At 42.5% G+C, this 20,309-nt stretch overlaps 1 protein-coding gene across 4 annotated transcripts in view; it reads left to right on the top strand.

Annotated features, from left to right (window-relative positions):
- The window catches only part of MTUS2 (microtubule associated scaffold protein 2), a 221,026-nt gene that overhangs the window by 72,412 nt on the left and 128,305 nt on the right, over nucleotides 1–20,309 (top strand). For all 4 annotated transcript variants that reach the window (XM_015851998.2, XM_015851995.2, XM_015851997.2 and 1 more), the window contains exons 2-3: nucleotides 8,942–11,522; nucleotides 17,045–17,285. In XM_015851998.2, the coding sequence (XP_015707484.1) occupies nucleotides 9,246–11,522; nucleotides 17,045–17,285 (2,518 nt within the window). In that variant the 5' untranslated portion in view covers nucleotides 8,942–9,245. The remainder of the gene's footprint in view (nucleotides 1–8,941; nucleotides 11,523–17,044; nucleotides 17,286–20,309) is intronic.

The following is a 20,309-nucleotide window of genomic DNA, read 5'->3' as shown; positions in this document are numbered from 1 at the left end:
ATGTTTGTCATTTTATTTATACGTGTAAGGAGTGCGTGGTGATAGAGTGGTAAATAGAAAGGTGATAGAATGCTGAAGCTGAGTCAAATTTGTGGTGATTTATGAAAATGAGGTTGCAGTCTTTTGACAGAAGAATTGCTCCAAGTGTTTATGAGCAATAGATACGCTAAGCAGAACAAATGTAATTGTTTACAGAGCTGTGGTCGCTGCGATGTACTTGTACTACCCTTTCAGGATCAGTAGCAGCAGGAAGGTAATGCATTAGTTGTGCTTGACCTTTCCAAATGATCAGATTTTGCTTCTTGCCTCCTGTGCTCTGAAATGAGAACTTCCTTGCCAGTCTGCCTTGGTGAGCCCCAGCCACCATGGACACAAGGTGCAGGGGGTGCGGTATGGGGCTCCTGCTCCTGGATTTGTAGGGCAGCTTCTAGGTCAGACAGTGCCTTGAGTGGCATAATTACAGACATTCCTTCTGCCTTCCTGGCAGCTGGAATTACTCCTAGAAATCTGCTATGTGTGCTTTACAGAGCCTATATGACAGTAAAAGTGCGCTGAGCATTACACTGCTTAGTAGCTGGTTTTAACTGGAGTAATGGGAGTCCTTTAGCACGGAGTCCAGCCTGGGTTTCACCATGGTTTTAGTTTTGTAACTGCTCCTTTAAAACAGGTTGGCACTACTTATTACCTTAGGTCTCAAGTCACAAGGGAAAATATTCTGGAAGCATAGATCAAACTAAGCATAGATAAATGTTTTTTTACCAGAGTTTAAGACTGTGCATGGACTTTCTGATAATCCTTTTCATTTCCTTTGGTTTTTACTGGTGGGTTGCCTCCGTATATCTGCAGTAATGTTTTTGAAAGCTGGGCAGCATTACAGAGCTGCTGGTGGTTCAAACTTCAATGTGCAAACCTGGTAAACTAAAATTAGGCTCCTGAATTCATCTTTAGGTGCTCAGTCAAGAGCTGCTGCGTTTACTTACCATTGGATTCAGAAAATAATGGGGAAAGGCAGCGTACCCTTGGCTACACTTGAAGTTAAACTGAGCTCAGTGCTGGTTGTAACTGCTTTATCAGCAGTGGGTAAATCTGCTGGAGTAGACAAAGCTTCTGAGCTTCTGATTTTTTGCTCAATAGGAAGCAAATTTATGAACTTTTTTTTTGGTGTTTGTTATAACTAAATATATTTTTCCTGTCTCCCAGATGTTGTTTGGAAAAGCAGGAAAGATTTAGCAGTCTTAGCAAAAGAAAAAACAACCAAAATAAAACCCCAACAACCAACGATCATTTTGGAAACATTTCACAATCCTCCTTTCTGTGTCAAGATGTTGTGCTGTACAGAAATAAAGTAAGCGGTGCCGTGGGGCCCAGCACATCCACCACCCAGCTGCTGCAGATCTCACAATAAGCTGCAGTGTGCGGTTTTGGATGGAGGATGTTGTATGTTGCTGGCTGGGGCTTCAGGGTGACAGTGCTCAGGAAGGACAAGCAGATCCCTTTGCTGCTCCTTCCCATCTCATCTGATGGAGAACAGGAGGCAGGGGTGTGTCTGCCACCTTTGGCATTGTCTCCTGTTTGCATTAGCAGCACTTCATGCTTTGCTGCTAACAGTACTGCCAAGAGGCAAGCAAGTGCATCCACAGAAGCTCTGCCAACATCCAGGGGCAAAAGGAAGAGTGCACAGTTGCCTCCAAGCCTCATGTCTGAGCTCAGCCCGAGGGTAGTGTACACAGGTGGGCCAAGCTGCAACAGTACAGATTTGGTCTTTCTGCTGATGTTTGGCTCCGTTTGTTTGGGAGGAATCAGTTTCTGTCTTGACTACACTTCCCTCCAAGAAAACTTATTTACTGTTTTCTTCCTTGCTGTTTTCATTTGCTATGCAGTGATAGATTTCTCTCCTATGGCCCTTTGTTCAGGCCTTTCTCGTATTGCCTGTGTTTTGCTTGTGGCTGTGGCATTATGTGTCTGTGTGGACAGCAGCTTTCAATGAGGGCTTTCCTCGCCTGATTTACCAGCTTTACAACTAAACCAGCCAGTATGCCTGCATCTAACACCATCTCTCTTCCCAGTGGTTTTCCCTGAGGTCCTACAGTTTGTTCTCCTTTGAAGTCCTGGATTGAATGGCATTGTGCCTCAGATAGCATGAGCTGTTCCTGTGCCTTTAACCAGGTGCAGTTACATGAAAGGAAAATAAAACCAAACATTCGTTTGAGTTTAGTTGCTGTGGTTATAGATCAGCTTCCTGACTGCCACTGCAAAGGCAATCAGAGACTTCTGCTTTTTGGGGGGGATCTCATTGACCCCATTGCATAGTTTTTTGATTGCAGTTTGATTGTCTTACCCAGTATTTAAAAGCAAATGGAAATGTAAAAATAAAAACACCAGAAGTCTTGAAAAACCACAGCTATTAAGGTTTATGCCTTGTGGAGACTTGATTGATGTTAATAATTAGAATAATTTGTCAGTTTTGATAATGAGAATCTTTAATCCCAAATCCCTTACTCCTTTGAAATAGTGGTAAGCAGGATCTTCTCCACACAACATGCTCTGGGGATTTTAGTCCTCACAGGTAATAAATTATTAGGGTAGCTCCTTGTGCTTATATTACAAGCTGCTGTTTTAACAAAAGAAACATACGTTTACAAGTTTCATATGAAAAGGAAATAATTTACACACATTATTTGGTAAGATTTTTGCTCTCTCTACAGTTAAGATGTACTGATCCCCAGAGTGTAAGTGGAGTTAAGTTAAGGAGACGTACAAAGCTTTCTGCTCTTTGCATTTCCAAGGCCAACAAAATGCAGTGCTGGGCATTTAGTAGTTGATTCTGGTGGTGAGAAGGACCCATCTGAATCCTCCTCAGCAGTGTTTGGTGGTATCACCATCTTGTTTGCGTGGGCTGAGCTTGCAGGAGCTCAGGAGCTTGGCGAGGGGCAATACCCACACGTCTGCCATAGATGGAATGTTGGGTGCATACAGTGTGCTTCGTGTGTTGTGAAAACAGGCTGGAAAATCAAAATGCTGACCCAAAGAAAAAAGTGAAAAAGAAGCATGTCCTCATAGGCTTAGTGGAAGCAAGAAGATGAGTGCTCCACTGGGTTTGTTATCACACAGGTATTTAGGAATGGCACAGCATTTGTATTTTGTGCAGGGCAGCCTTGTCCAGAGTGACAGTGTACTGCTTTCACATTTCCCTTTTAAAAACTTTAAAATAAATTCGATCTTTAAATACTATTTTAAACTGTGAAATAAAAAAACTGTATTTTAGTGAAAAGTGAAATGTAACCAAAAAGCTTTGCTTTTGCATGTGAAACATCTTATTCCGTACCATTAGCTCTTTTATATCCAGTTCTTATATCTACATTTATACAGACGGAACGTAGGCCATTTTGTAAATAATGGAAAGGCTAAAATTTATTGGCTGTAAAGGCATTAAAACCATGAAAACTTTGAAATTCTGAATTGTAGCAGAATCACAGTCTACAGAAGCCACTCATCTTTTCAGATCACTTTTACAAGTGAATAAGAATTACCTTCCCATCATTTTCCAGTGTGTAAATACCTAGCATTTGATTCACCATTTCTCTTCTCTGCCTCTGTCTGAACTGCCCTTCAAGCAAAATATTGTCTACTGAACAGTATTCTTCACAATACACACCAGCCTTTCCATCAACAGTTAGACTAAATGTTTGTAGAGGTCTTTTCCAACCATAACAATCCTGTGATTCTATGAGTAGGTACCACTGGGGATGGTATCCAAATGTTAGTTCTCAGCCTTTCAAAGCTCATTAACAAAGTTATCACATGCTCAGGTGAATGCTTCTTCACCACTTTTAATTAATTCCAATTGCATGTTATCTACACCAAAGAGTTTGTTGGCTTTTCCTTTGTTTTACTATCCTTTTATCAGGTTTCAACTTCTTTAGCCATTTGGGCTTCTCAGGAAGATATCCACACCTCCTTCCCTTCCAGCACTGTATTTCAGGTTGGATATGAGGAAAAATGTCATCTCAGAATGAGTGGTGAGGCACTGGAACCAGCTGCCCAGGGAGGTGGTGGAGTCACCATCCCTGGAGGTGTTTGAGAGCTGTGGAGATGTGCAGGGAGGAATGTGGTTGATGGGTATGGTGGGAATGGGTTGGTGGTTGCACTTGGTGATCTTAGTGATTTTTTCCAACCTTAATGATTCTGTGATTCTATGATTCTGTTTGTTTCTTCTGTGGGGCTCAGTTCTTGTAGCCCTGGTGTGAGATGAGGTGGTATCTCTTCTAACAGAGAAATCTCCATATAGAATGCCATCAGTGTTCACAGCAGTATTTCTCAGGAGACAGTTCTACATTTCAGGAGATTGTTGTTTCTGCCACTTGTCTGTAGTTACCGCATCTCTTTCACACCCTATACAAATGTATACCATTAGGCTTCTTCCTGGAGAAGATTTCCCCTTCAGAAGCAGGTGGCTGATGGGTGGCTGGTGGCCTCCCCCCAGCTTGTACAAAACAATTGTGTGTTTTTTGATGTAGGTACAAAGGAGTATTCAGAGGCACAGGTTCAGTGGCAGATGGTTAATAAGGTATTCAGGTGCTTTTAGTGCACTTTTTAGTTCTAGAAACCAGACAGGGCAATCAGCCTAAGCTGTGTACAGTGTTAGTTGTACAACTATATGTTTTCCACATATCTTGCTGAAAATATTCTTATTTAATTTTCAGTACTGGGATGTGTAAGCAGCTGTGACAGTCTGCACCAGGAAATGTTTCGACAAGAGCCAGACTTCTCAACACATTTTGCATTTGATTTACTTGTCTCCAGTTTTACTTTTCTGTGTGTTCTGATAATTCTTTTGCGTATCTCATTATTATTGCTGCTCTGTTTCTCTGGCAAATCAAAAACAATACAACCAGACAATAGAATGGTAATGCTGTGTTCAGTTTTGGGCAACTCACTGCAAGAAAGACACTGAGGCGCTGGAGTGTGTCCAGAGAAGGGCAGTGAAGTTGTGAGGGGTCTGGAGCACAAGTCTGATGGGGAGTGTCTGAACTTGGATTGTTTAGCCTGGAGAAGAGGAGGCTCAGGGGAGGCCTCATTGCACTCTACAACTTCCTGAACAGAGTGCGTGGTGAGGTGGGAGTTGGCATCTTCTCCCATGTAACAGCAATAGGATGAAAGGGAACTGTTTTCAAGATGTGCCAAGGGAGGTTCAGGTTAGGTGATGGAGAAATCTCCTTCAAAGGAGTGGTCAGGCACTGGAATGGGCTACCCAAGGAGATGGTGGAGTCACCAACCTTGGAAGCGTTTAAGAAATGTTTAGATGTTGTAGTGAGGAACGTGGTTTAGTGGGAAATATTGGTGATAGGTGGACTGGGTAGTCTTGAAGGTCTTTTCCAACCTCTGTGGTTCTGTGATTCTATGATTCTTTCCTAAAACATCATTACGTGGTCTCAGGCTTAGAATAGTGGCTATTAATGATGGACATATCAGAAGGAAACAGATACTGGTGAAGTTAAACAAAAATAATTATCACAGCATTATAAAATTGTTTCAGTTGGAACAGACCCTTGAAGGATATAGCCCAGCTCCCAAGTGAGATGAGTTGATATGACATCCAGCCCATTGTCATCTGGAAAAGATGCAGTTTTAGTGAGCTCAGCAGAGAATTTGTTACTGTGCTGCTGAGAAACAGTCAGTAATATTGGTGGATAGAAAGTGCGCAGAAACTTGTGGTGCCTGGTTCATTTTCAGATATTATTTTCCTTCTAAAGGAATTCTGCTTTGTTGGGTTTCACTGTGCAGACAAAATGTAAGATCAATACTATATAACAAGGAAAGCAATGCCTATGCTGTGATTCATGGTCAGTCATCTTTAGGGTAGGTTTAGGGGCACAAGCAATTTCCAGCCTTCTCCTTCTAGTGTGCAGAAAGGGCCAAGGTCCTTCCTGCCCCCACTGCCCCTGACCAGAGATGCCATCTGAGGTATGTCAGCGGCCCCTGTAGCAGCAGAGGGGCTTGTTATACTCTGCTCCACTAGCACTGACATGGGTTCTTCTGAGGCCCCGGCCATCATCTGCTAGGGCAGGGTACAACAGCAGAGCAGGTGTTTTCCTGATGCCCATGGAGGACTCCACACCACAGCAGGTGGATGTGCCCTCAAGGAGGCTGCAGCCCATGGAGGGCCCATACAGAACCGACTCCTGGCAGTATCCTCCATGGAGAGATCTCACATGGGAACAGGTTTACCTTAAGGGACATGGCAAGGACCCATAGAGCAGGAAGAGAATGTGACCTGTGAGCTTTTTCATTACATTCTCTGTCCTTTTATTGATGAGGAAGGGGAATGAGAAAATGGTTGGATGGCTGGCAGCTGATGAAGGTCAACTCACCACTTAAACATCTGTTAAAGTTTTGCATCACTAAGTGACAGAGTTGGTGAGAACAGTATGAGGTTGTTCAAGAAAGATGAGGATGATTTTCCCCATATATTTCTCAGTCCCCAAAACTTTATCTACCTGCCTGTGGTATCACAGGGTGTTACTGATTAGAATCATAGAATCACAGAATTGTTTGAGTTGGAAGGGACCTTTGAAGGTCATCTGGTCCAACTCCTCTGCAATGACTGGGAACACCTACAGCTCAGAGTCCCATCCAGCCTGACCTTGAGTGTCTCCAGGAATGGGGCATCCACCTCTGTGGACAACCTGTGCTAGTGCCTCACCACCCTTATTGTAAATTGTTTTTTTCTTATATCCAATCTAAATCTCTCCTAAAGGAGAGGAGAAACATGAGCTGACTGCCCTCAACTTCCTTTCAAGCCTGTCAGTGCCTCTTCCTACCTAACCAGAAGGACTAAAATGGACGTGCTTCGACCAATGAAGAGCAGCTAGAGCTCAACTTTCACACTGAATATGGAAAAGAAAAAGAGAAGCACCTAAATAAATATATAACCACCCCAAACCCCACCAGAAATCAATGCATATATTTAATTGAATACTTTTATTTTATTTTATTTTATTTTATTTTATTTTATTTTATTTTATTTTATTTTATTTATTTATTTATTTATTTTTAATGTGGGAAAAAGGACAGAACACAGATGTAGCTTAAAGGTCCTACTTTAAAAGGTATTGAGGGTGAGATCTGTAATACAATTCTGTGGTGCTGAAGTGAAATCCTTACTACTGTGTCCTGTTTCATGTATTCATTTAGTTAGCTATTGTTTGCTGAAGAGATGGAGCTATGCCAGGAGCCCGAAATCTGGACTCATACAAAATGTGTGTGTGCATCATGTAAAGAAACTGTGTCTGTACTCAAAGGCAGTTATTGTGAACAGAGCTGAATGACTGCATGGGCTGGAAGGACCTGCTCATAGCAGGTGTTAGAAACATGAGCTCAGACTTGCACCTAGACTCTATACACAGGGCAGGGGACTTAATCAGCACTTCTAATTAGAGCCCCTCTGAGTGCCTGATTAGAAACCCGGCACCGTTGGGAGTGTTGCAGGTGCTCAGAATTCTGGGTAATGTGGAACACGGTCTGATTTCCATTGTCCATACTTTAGTTGTAAAGAGTACTGAACTACTCCAGAAATATCTGAGAGCATGTCAGGTCTGAGATATCTGAGGCACAGTGAGGACATAAGGTGAAGATGGTCACCTAATGCGTGGGAATGAGGAAAAGACAGAAGCATTTAATAGTGTGGGGTTTTTTGCCTTAGTTTGTAATATTAATGCTACCCAGTCGTTGAGTTGAAGAATCATGACTGGGGGAATAAAACTTTCCATTCACCAAAATAAATTGCAAGTATCAGCTTATCATTCATCAGTCCACGGGCCTGATGGATTCACTTCATAGTACTGAGGGAGCCAGCAGATGTTACAGCTGGATCCCTCCCAACAACTTACCAAAGGTCTTGGGAGTCTGGGGAGGTCCCTGCCAGCTGGCTGCTAGCCACCATCATACCCTCCTACAAGAAGGGCATGAGAGAAGACCCAGATAATTGTCAAATTACTAATGCAGGACTTTTCCTTTGAGCCCACACTGACTGTGCCTGGTAATTGGTAATTTGATATAATTCTATGTATTATAACATCACTGCTGAGTGGATGAAGGGGATCTGATTGCATCAGTGGATGTAATCTTTCTGGACTTTAGTAAGGCTTTGATGCCATCTCTCACAGCATCCTTCTGAACAGACTGTCCAGCTGTGAGATGAACAGGATCTTGTTGTGCTGAGAGATGAACTGGCTGCAGCTCAAAGTGCTGCAGTGAATGGAGCTGCATCTGGCTGGAAGCTGCCACTGGCAGTGTTCCCCAGGCTCAGTTCCAGGGCCAGTTCTGCTCAACATCTTAATTGGTGATCTGGATGTATCCTTAGCAATTTTCCTGATAGTACTAAACTGGGAGATGCTGCTGAGTCCCTGGCTGGAGAGCAGCTCAGCAGAAGGGATCCACATCCCTGTGCAGGTGACAGCAGCTCAGCATGAGTCAGAGCACAAGCAGAGCAGTGACTTGTGCAGCACAAAGGAAGAAACCCACCAATGCCCCCTAATAGAGCTGGAATTTTAATACTTAATCTTGTCTCTACAGTAGTGCTTTAAAAACTTCAGTAGCATTTCTTGGTGCAGTAAAGGTCAATATCTTATAGCAGTATGAAAGTGCTCAGAGCCTTGATGTGGGGTTCTGTCCTTAGCTGCTTACAGCAATCAACAGTTTTAAATCTATGTGTCAGTAGCAACTTGCCTTCTAACCAGGACAGTTTTAACTATGTCTTCTCAAGTCAGAGATCTGGGCTACATTAGGAAGCTCTGCTGAGGGCAAAGCTGTGGCTGAAAGAGAATCTGAACTGTCCGAAAGCTCTCCATTTTGGAAAATTTGCCACTTTTAACCTTATTTTTAGTTAGTATAACTCATGATATTCATGTAACGTAGTCTATTTTTTTTTGTTTTCTCATAGGTTGGCTGGATTAACTGGCTGTCATTCAGAGGGAACTTGACAGATCTATTTTGCTTTCGTTGAACCTCTCTACTGCATTCATAAGGATTTCCTGGATCCAGAAGCTGCACTGGAGGCAACTGAGCAGCACAAAAATGTGACTTTGACAAGAGACTCCGAGCCTTCTGCTGAGGAATTTCTTACTGATCAGTTTGTAATTTAAGCCTAAAACTGAAGCACGCATAATAGTTTGTTAATCTGATAGGGGACAAAGGCTTTCTCATTACCTAGGGCTGCCAAAAAGGCAGTCACTGGAAGCTTCAGAATGAGTGCTCCATTAGTCCCAAACAAATCATGTTATTCCCAGCTTCAGGACAATCGCAGTGAGATAAAAAATAATAATGAAAGCACAGTGAGCGTGGGGGATAGCAATGCCAACCAAATCATGACAAAGATTAGAACCACGGAGGGGGAAATCAAGAAACAGGGTTTGACAGATGAAGGTGGAAATGTACACTCTGGAGGATCGGAGAGAGTTACTTGTCTGGATACAGAACAGAATAAACTGGTGCTCAGAGACTCTCGGACCTGTAACACTGGTATACAAGAAAGTAAGCTGCCTTCAACCACAAGCAGGGAAATAGGGAAGGACAGCAGGGCCAGTGAAGTTAAGGATATAGCAAGGCATATCAGGATGAGCCGAGGACAAAGTCTGTCCAGTTTAAAAAGCAGCACAAATGATGCTAACCTGGAGATCATTTCTAAAGGTGATGTTGACTTCACCCAGAATTTTCCTAAGGGTAAAATGTCCAGGACTGTGGAGATGGAAAGAATAAAAAGGCTCTCTTTGGGCAGACCCAGTAAATTTTCTCCTCAATCTGAAACACTTACAAAAGAATGTGTTGGCCGTGTGTCTTGTAAACGTCTGCTTTCCGCATCATTGGATTCCATTGACAGGTCGCACCATTTGATTGGAAATACAGAGAAATCACAAAAAACTTCCACAGATCATTTTCTTGGGATGGTGTTTCATCCACTCGACAATACCTCAGAGGAAAATACTGTCTTTTATTCCAAACCATCTACCTCAGGGAACAAGAAAATAAGTAAACCAGAAAACGTACCAAATGTTAACACCGAAAGCACACTGCATACTTCTCATACCCATCATCATTCAGCTGTTAAGCCCAGTGAGATTGCTAGTAAATCAGAAGCACAATTAAGTCAGGGTGATAAAAGTAAGAAGCTGGAGCTTAAGGCTGTGACATCCCTACAATCTAAAAACACATGTCAACAAAAGACTGAGAGAATTATGGTGGTAGAGTTTCTGGGATGTAAAAAAGATGGAAGTACAACAGTAAAAGAACAGAAGGAGTCTGGCTCTGACGCATCAACATTTCAAACATCCCATTTTCAAGACATCTGTGATAAAGCAGAGGATCCTGTGTCAAATCAGGTTGTAACCTCTTCTGATGACAGACTGCAAAGTGATAACTTCACCATCCACGGGGAAGGAAGAGAAGGACATGACAGTGACAGTGGGGCAGCTACCCAGCTTAGTGAGGAAGACAGAGAAGTGGAAACAATATTCCCACTCACCTGTGATGGTAATTCCAGTAGCAAAGTGACACCTATTAAAAACAAAAATTTACATGAAGATGATGCAGGCTGTGCTGAAACAGTTGGTGAACAGGTATCTCACATACAAAATGTGTATCTTCCTGATAGCAAACCCTTGCAAGTTAATGAGGATAAACTGATGCTGGTCGAAGGAAGCACTGAGGAAGCTGCCTTGCCTGCTTCTGATCTCTCTGAGCATGACAGAGTGTGCAGCACAGAGACAGTGTCAAACCAACAGCCTGACGACCATGTCAGTGACGTGGAAACCTTCGTGGTTCCAAGTAAAAAGACAATCCCTGCCCAGAAACATCCTCCAGATGAAGCACAAGAGAGCTATAAGGTTTCGGCAAAGGCTGACACTTTTTTATGTGTTCCAACTCATATGCGCCCGGTGGCAGTGCTGGATGTTAACAGTCAGCCCACACTATCAAACAGTAATTTGAAGGACCTATATGCACTTCCCATTGACAAACTGTCACCCTCCTCAGTCCTACCTCATGCTGACAGTACGCAGATGATGAACATATCCCCCAAAGTGCCTATGAAGACTGCCAGCAGCAGCGCAATCCCCAAACCTATCCTGGTTCACTCCAAGGGCTCCCTCACAGATAAGGTGGATGCTGACAGTGACTGCAGTGAGAAACTGGAAGAAAGCATGGAGGTGAAACCTGCCATACCCAAGCCTAAACCCGTGAGACCTAAAATCATCACATACATCAGAAGAAACCCTCGTTCAATAGAGCAGCTTGACCCTTCATTTGCACCAGCAGGGCTGCCATACGGTACCGCAGCATGCACAGTGCCCATCTCCACAGAGCAGAAGGCATCTGGTGGAGGGGAGGGGAAGGCCCCCAGCATCCTGTATGACAAATTTAAACCTGACCTCCAGAAGCCAAGACTCTTCAGTTCTGGGCTGGTAGTGTCAGGAATTAGGCCTCCAGGTCATCACTTTGGCCCAATGGGTGAGAAGTTTTTGCAGGAGGTAAGCAGGTGGCTTTGACACTTTTGTGTGCTGGGTTGTGAGTGTTTGCTTACTTGTTGCTGCCAGAAGTTAGTTCTCAAACCACGAAGAAGTAAATCCTAAAGCAAAGCAATACATGATCAGTAGGAATAAACGTAACCTTTTCTGGCACTGACCTTGATGTGGTGTCTGATCTGTGACTGGAAGTTGTCACCGTGTTCCTCCAGCATTTCCCAGCATACAAGTCACCTGCTAGTGTATAAATAGAGATGTTTAGATAGGAAAAGGTGTGCTGGTTGAATTTATCCTTAAATGGATCTTCTGTTTTTTTTCCAAAGAACATCTTTTGGAAATTAATGTGATTTGCCTGCAGAAACTTTTCCTCCTTAATGGGAATCTTGGCTGGTTTTTGCAGTCCAAGCGCTAGCGGTCCATATGCATTCGCTTCTGTTCAGCTATACAGAAAAACAGGAACTGTCAGATTTCATTAGATTATATACATCATGCAGGAAAAGATTTCCTTTTGACTCATTTTAAGCAGTGTTCTGTATTGCCTACCATCTTAAATGAGAAAACACCTTTCCTGGGAAAGTCTTCCTGAGCAGCCAAAAGGTAATGGAAGTCCCACTGCCCACTTCTGGGACCTTATATCTGGTTGTGTTTCCACTTTGGTAAGCCAGGCAGGAGTGCAGGCTCCCTTAGTCCCTGCTGGGAGTTGGGCACAGTTGTTCAATGTTGATGTTGCTTGGTAGGTGGTGAAAAGGACAGGGAAGAGGGGGTTATATTTAGGTCTGTGATGTGCCCTTGAGTCTACTGCTTTGGACCTATGGTAGCTAGCTCAACAGAAAAGCTTTCTATGTAAATATCAAAGATCCCACAACTGTATTTAATTTTAACCAATTCTAAAATTAAAAAAAATAAATACAATTATTCATTTTATATACCTACCTCATTCTATATACAGTATTTATCCATGGAACAGCCTTGAAATAACACATTTGGTGACAGAGCTGACAATCAGAAGCCAGCAAATACCCACATTAAAATCTCATGTGTGACTGTTGGTTGGCCCTTCTTGCATGTTAACAGACAACTGTTCAGGTGATCTTAGAGTACAGATTTTGGTAAGAGTATTATCACATCTCAAGCAAAGTGCTTGCTGCCTTTCCCATTCAGGTTCCATAGTCCATGCCTTATGTTTTTCATCCAGAGGACAGATTAATAAAGTCACTGTGAGCTTGTCTGTGCCAGCCATTACTAGGGTATCTTCACAATCTCCCTGCAAGTTGAGAGAAAATTGCTGGATTATTACCATTTAACTGAAGTTAAAACCAGTGTAATGCAGGCTGTGCAGCTGTCTGGCTTTTTATGGGGTGACATGACCTTCATTAGCTTGGAGAAGAGAAGGCTCCAGGGGGACCTCATTGTGGCCTTTCAGTAGTTGAAGGGAGCACATAAACAGGATTGGGGAATGGCTGTCTATGAGGGTGGATAGTGACAGGACAAGGGGGATTGGTTTTAAACTGAGACGGGGGGGGTTTAGGTTAGATATTAGGGGGAGTTTTTCACACAGAGGTTGGTGACACACTGGAAGAGGTTGCCCAACGAGGTTGTGGGTGCCCCATCCCTGCAGGCATTCAAGGCCAGGCTGGATGTGGCTCTGGGCAGCCTCGTCTGGTGGTTGGTGACCCTGCACATAGCAGGGGGGTTGAAACGGGATGATCACTGTGGTCCTTTTCAACCTTGGCCATTCTATGATTCTCTGATTCTCTAGACCATAGTTTTCTACAGTCCATACTGTTGCTATTTGGAAAATCAGGCAACATTAGCTAACACAGCTGGAAACTAAGGACCAATTTCTGCTAACTGTGGAGGAGTATGTACATGAAAAGTACTGAGGTTATGGCAGGTATGCAGTGTGGTTTGCTCTACAGTAGAGTTAGCAGGATAACATTTATTTTCTGGAGAGGGACCAAAGCATCCTATCCCCCTGTAAATATGACTGAGTGGGTCTTTCAAGTGAAAGGAAAGCAATTGGAATGGGTTGAGGTATATCAGAATCACCCTGGCAGACTGGCAGTGTTGAAGACTCAAAGCTTTTGTAGACAAGGATATGCTGGGGCAGGATGACTACTCTACATCAACTTTGTGAGGGAAATATTCACATACCGCCCCATTTCACATATCCAATTTGGGCTTTGATCAGCATTTTTCTTTACATAGCTATGATGAGGCTGTTAATAGCTGCTATCAATCAGACCTGTAATCTCTAAGCAGCCATCAGCTTGCTAAGCAGTAGGCACAATTAAATGCCCCCTTTGGTGCTGTGAGCTGGAAGTAACAGGGAGGTGTTGTCTTGGGCATGACCTGTCTGAGGAAGGCTCGAGGGCTGTCTCTGAGGCTTTAATGTCTGACAGTGTTATAAACAAAGCAACATGAAGGAAGGTGTTAAGCAGCCTCACCTCCTGGCAGGGCTGCCGTATCTGCTCAGAGTTACCCAGGCTGTGGAAATTCCCAAATGGTTCATGTGTTTGCTTGCAGACTTTCCAGCTCTTTCTGACAAGTTCATTAAATGGGAGGAGTGGGGAATGCACAGTACAGTTCTGAGCTGAGCTTCCTGTTAGTGGATGGGCTGTACTAATCCAAATCTGTTTCAGCAGCTCTGTAGTGGCCTTATGATCAATAGTTGCATATGACTCTATGGGAACCAGTTAAATCCTGCGTTTGAGGAATTCATTGTTTAATACAAAAGAAAAAGGAACGTGTCTTATTAACAAGTTTACGTCTCTTTGTGAGCTCAGATCTCTAAGAACCAAATCTATTTCCTGAGAGACAGTTGGGTAAATCCTTCTTACTTCTTTCAGCTTGAGAAAATGTTTTATCCTTGTGATTGTTATGTGTGCATAAATCTGTGTTACCTGTAGCATGCTGTCAATAAAGATGAAAATGAGGTGACTGGAGGTTTCATTAAGCTGACCCAGTTTATTAGAATTGCCTGCGTTCTATATTTAGGGATTTTCCCTGCTCCTCATAATGAAGTACTTGGCATAAATACATTTGTTATATTTATTGGCAGCCAATATGAGAGGATGAGAAGAGTGCAGCAAAATCTGATTGAAATAAATTCATCAGAGAATTGAGAGGCTGTGGATGCCCCATCCTGTCCCTGGAGGTGTTCAAGGCCATGTTGGATGGGGCCTTGGTCTAGTATTAAATTGGAGGCTGGTGGCCCTGCCTGCAGTGGGGAGGTTGGAGCTTCATGATCCTTGAGGTTCCTTCCAACCCAGGCCATTCTGTGATTCTGTGGTCAGGGAGAAAAAAATAATGGAATCTTACCTAGATAAAAAACCAAAACGAACAAACAGGCTTGTATCTAGAAATTGAAAATAAGCATCTAAGCATCTCCTAGAGTCCAGGCACAGAGAATCATCGGTACAGTGAAAACCTGCATCCCAACTTGTACCAGTAGGTCAGGAAAAAAGGGAAACCGGAATATCTTATGGCAGGAAACAGTACTACAAACAAAGAAAGAAACAGAGCAAAAAATGTAACACTCAGTGTTTATTGCCTCTGTCCACCCAGTTCCTGTGCAGAGACCTCAAAGATTCCATACTTAATGGTTTAAGCCCTATCTTGTCTCTTTTAGCAATTCAAAGATTTGCTAAATTAGGTTTAAAGCTCTTGAAGCAGCTCGGATCAAAGCTTTTATAACCAATGTTAAAGTGCATATTCTAAATGCTTATAATTGCTAAATAGAAATTGATTTGGCATATTATATGCATCATAACTTGCAGCAGAGTTAATTAATTGCCAGTTACTTTTCTTCCTAAGTAGCCTATGGCACTTTTTTTTTGATTAATTTTTAAGCAAATTTAGTTCAGAATTCCTGTTTCCTAAGCCATTTTTTTTCCTCTGGCCTAAATAAAGTATGCTGAAGAAATATTTATGGGTTCTTTCTAGATTATGAGGATTTTACATTTTATAAGGAAATGCTGGAGAACTTGATCTTTACTCAGAACAGCAAACAGTTCTTTGCAAATGAGAGAGATGAAAGCCCAGAGAGCTTCTGGCATTGCTTTCTGCCCTAGTCCTGAGTCTGGGAAAACAGTTCACAAAAGTGAGGGTCTGGGCATGGATGCAAGGGCTCAATCAGGGAACCAGGTCTTTGGTCATCCACATGTTCTCTGCTGACAGACAGCCTGGCCTTGAATGCCTCCAGGGATGGGGCATCCACAACCTCCTTGGGCAACCTCTTCCAGTGCATCAGCACCCTCTGTGAAAAACTTCCTCCTCATATCTAACCTAAACCTCCCCTGTCTCAGTTAAAAACCATTCCCCCTTGTCCTATCACTATCCACCCTTGTAAACAGCCATTCCCCCCACCCCTGTTTATACGCTCCCTTCAAGTACTGAAAGGCCACAATGAGGTCTCCCCAGAGCCGTCTCTAAGCTAAACAAGCCTAGTTCCTTCAACTTTTCCTCATAGTAGAGGTGCTCCAGCCCTCTGATCACCTTAGTAGCCCTTCTCTGGACCCACTCCAAGAGCTCCACATCTTTTCTATACTGGGAGCCCCAAGCCTGGACACAGTACTGCAGATGGGGCCTCACAAGAGCCAAGTAGAGGGTGACAATCACCTCCCTCTCCCTGCTGGCCACTTCTCTTTTAATGCAGTCCAGGATGGGCATTTGGTGCTGCCAAATGGGCATCAGTGTTTTATAGCTCTGGTTTGGAATATTCTGACAGCCCTCTGAAAATACAGCATACAGAAACATGTACACCTCTCCATGTGGGTCTCTTCAGGAACTCAGAGGCACAGATTATGCTGCACATTTTGCAGTAAGGACATAAGGATATGTTGAGATTTTCTCACAGGCAAACAATTTGGCAATCCCGTTTCTCCCATAAAATGAACTTAAAATAGCTTCAGTTTTATGTGTAACTATTTAAGTTAAAACAGACTCCCTTTAAAAGTACATGTATCTCTGTAAGTATATTTTAAATAACTTCTAATAATAATTCCACTTGCACATTCTTGGTGTATCCACCCATTAAATTAATGTCACCTGTCAGGACTTGACAACAGCTTCATTTTCTCTAACTGAAGTTATTTGTGTTTATCTATTTGCTTTTTAGGAAGCTATCAATTCTTTATTTGGGTTTGGATGGATTTAGAGCTTGGAACATATGTAGAACCTGTTCTAGTGAAGCACTGGCACAGGTTGCCCAGAGAGGGGGTGGACGCCCCATCCCAGGAGACCTTCAAGGTTGGGCTGGATGGAGCACCTGATCTAGATTGAGGTGTCCCTGTTCACGGAAGGGAAACCTTTGAGGATCTCTTCTTACTCAAATGATTCCATGATACTATGATTCTATTTGCGGAGAGGGGTTTATATTGTTAGGCCATCCTTGTTAAAATTGACCAGCAGTCTACAGGGGTCTGATGCCCAGATTGACAAGGAGGGAAAAGTAGCTTTTGTGAGCACTTTAGAGATCCATATGCTGTCTACATTGCATAATATCTGCGTTCATGATTTTTCCTTAGGTTGGGGAGAGGCCTGCAAAAGATGAATTTTGTCCTCCACCATATACTCACTACGAGGTCCCACCAAGTTTTTATCGGTCTGCCATGATACTTAAGCCACAGTTAGGACTGGGTGCAGTCTCCAGGTTACCATCTGCCAAAAGCAGGATTCTCATTGCGAGTCAAAGATCTTCAGGCAACTGTCTTCATCAGCAAGGAGAAATAGCGAGTGCTCCCAGCCTCTATCATCCTGATGCTTCAGGTATAGTATGATCTTTCTTTCCTTTAAATATAGTCACCAGTAGGACATATATATATATATATACATATATATGTATTTCAGATAGAAATATCCCCAAATGAGCAACATCTTGACCTGGTACTACAGAGCTCCAATAGTTCTCTTTGAGAAGTGTCTTTTTATCCTCAGGCACATCTGGCTGAGGAGTCTGGATCTTGCACAGAAGTTGTTAAGCAGGTCATTGCTGAAGGAGGAGGATCAGTTTCAGTAATAATTCTCGTTATGCTCTTTTCATCATCCTCCTCCTTGTAAGCGCCTGAAAAATCTTTGCTTTTGTCATGTGGATGGGAACATTTTCCCCCATCATGAAGACCCCATTTTTCAGTCTGACTATGACACTGACCATCATGTTGCTCTGAAAATGTTGATAGTGTTCAGAGGGAGAGACCTCAATCCTCTGAAACCCTGCTATACACCACTTTGAAGACAACATGTTTTAAAACCTTTTGCTTCCCAGCTACCGTGCAGGGCACAGCATGACCCTGGGCAGAATTACAGGGGAGGGAAAAGGAAGAGAAAAGTCAGGAGAAGCATACAACCCCACGAGACAGAGAATAATCACCTCTGCAGTACACTCCTTAGTAGACTGGAAAGGCTTGGAGGTTTTAACAACATACATTTAAGCAGAAGCAAGTTCATGAACAACTGAAAGTCAGACATTGCCAGTGAAATATAGCTGCTGTTAGCAGCCTACAGCTCTGAAGAGATTTTTAGATAATAGTCAAAAAAGATTACTATGATTACTTTGAACAATGGCTTGAGGTTGTATGGTCCCTCCTCTTGCCCCAGGACTGAATTCCTTTAGAAATATGTTTATTTAACCTATTCATGAAAAACAACTTATAAAAATCTCCATCCACAGTGAGTGATTTTGCAGCCTCTGAAGGAAGGCTGCACCAGTGCAACACTGCATTCAGGTTACAAGTTTTCCTTAGTATTTTGCCTAATTTTTGTTGCTATTTATTTCCTCTCCTATATGAAGTTCACATGGATCTCTTCCACTTCGTAGCTGTCTGGAAATCATTTCTCTCCCCAGTGTCTATTTCTCTGTACTAAAACTTAATAAGAGATTTAGATACAGAATGGAAGTATGCCAAGGAATCTTGACTTTACCAGAGAAGAGAGTGTGAGCCTCTGGGCTCTGGGATTCACCATTTATCAGCAAATCAAGGTTCTCTGTAACACAAGGCCTTGAAACTGTCCTTTACTATCTGACTTTGAATCTGGAGTTTGTCTGCATTGATGCTATTAGCAGAAGCTGATCAAGCTCTGCTGTGTGACTTCTGAGATGCTACAAGATTATGTGCTAAGTAGTAGACATCAGTTTATCCCTCTGTGTTGAGTACAGTCAGCATGGAATGTAGGAATACAGGTGCAGAGAAGAACTGGATGACATTTTCCGTTTGATTGGAAATGCAAGAGACTGCTAGTTTAGAATACAACTCAAGCTCTTGTGTAACAGAAGGAAGTTCAGTGGAAATGAGAGGAATATACAAACAGGTCCTACTAACGAATACAATCACTTTTCTGCTCAGAAATGGATATTGCCCTGATTTTCATTCATCCAATTTAATTATCATTGATCATTGCAGGCATAACTTTCTCTAGCCATTTTTAATCTATAGAGAAATGTGTATGTATTAATCTACTGTCTTCCTACACTGACATTCGGAAATCTAAACTCTGTCAGCCTATCTGTCCTATTTATCATCTGTAACTCCATCTTTAAAAATTCCACTGAATGAGAAGCATATAGGAAATTGCAATAGGAATTAGCGCCATTCCTATTCCATTGTAGTTCCCATTTCCTGAACAGCTGGGGTATTTTGGAATCATATCACTGGTTACTTCTTGGACCTCGCCTGATCTGGAGGTTGAATTTAGTCCATGTCGCTCTGCAGTTTCCTTCCTACAACAGTTATTTTGTTTGTTTCGCTGCAGCCTATTGATACCTCACTGTTTCAAAGAAGCTGTTAAAGATGATAACTCATAGTAGTCCAATAACTTGTCTGCCATGTCCTTCAGGATCCCAAAGTTCGCTTCATCCGGTCTGTGGACTCTGACTGCTTTTATTGATTTTAAATTACCCAAGACTTGTTCTGGAGAGGCTGCTAATGTCTCCAGTTTTTCACTGCCCACCCCAGGACACGTATTTTTTCATTTCTGGCATCTCACTTTCTGTTTTCCTTGTGAGATGAAAAGCATGTCTAATTTTTTTGGCAACATCTTGTTCTGTTGCAAAGTACTTTGCATTGCTTTGCGACGATTCATTGCTTCCCATATTGATCTTTCTTGTATTTCTGATTCCTTTTATCAGTTATGTTACATTATTTTAGATTTGGCACATTATTTCCCACTTACAAAGCTGATATTAGCTTCTAATCACCATGCCTTTGTTCAAATGCTTTTGACATGTACAACTCAAATGACTTAATCTTTCATCAGCATCTAACTTTTTAAAACAGCACATCAGTCTTTTTGTCTTTAATAACTCCTTTTAAGAAGAAGTTGCTCTGGGTGGGAGGGCAGCCCCAAAGTCAGCAAGGGGCTGCACAGGGGGGCTCAGAGCAGGGCTGGTGTTATTAGCATTAATCTGTAGTATCACTAAGGCATGCTGATACCTACACAGGCCATATGGGTCATGTCAAATGTGTAATGTTAATGTGCTCAACATCATTTTCAGCTTTTTATCAACCACTTTCCTCTAATTTGGCAGTTTGTTGTGGTATTAAACTTTAATCTGATGTATTGTTTTTGATGCTGTGCTTCAGAAACAGGATTAAATGTAGATTAGCTATAGTCATATTTATAAACATAAGGAAAAGAAATACATGAGTGTATTTAGTCAGTGTGTTGGTAGTGGTGCTGCTAAGACCCTTGGTTGTATGGATGTCATGGAGTGTGAAAGCTGAGTGAACTGCATTGAAAGCAGCTGGAGGCTAGCATGTATTTTTCTCTCAGGGATACCAGCCCTATCTTCAGGAA

Source organism: Coturnix japonica, chromosome 1, assembly GCF_001577835.2.
Source record: "Coturnix japonica isolate 7356 chromosome 1, Coturnix japonica 2.1, whole genome shotgun sequence".
Classification (NCBI taxonomy): domain Eukaryota; kingdom Metazoa; phylum Chordata; class Aves; order Galliformes; family Phasianidae; genus Coturnix; species Coturnix japonica.
This window is presented reverse-complemented; position numbering and strand designations above follow the sequence as displayed.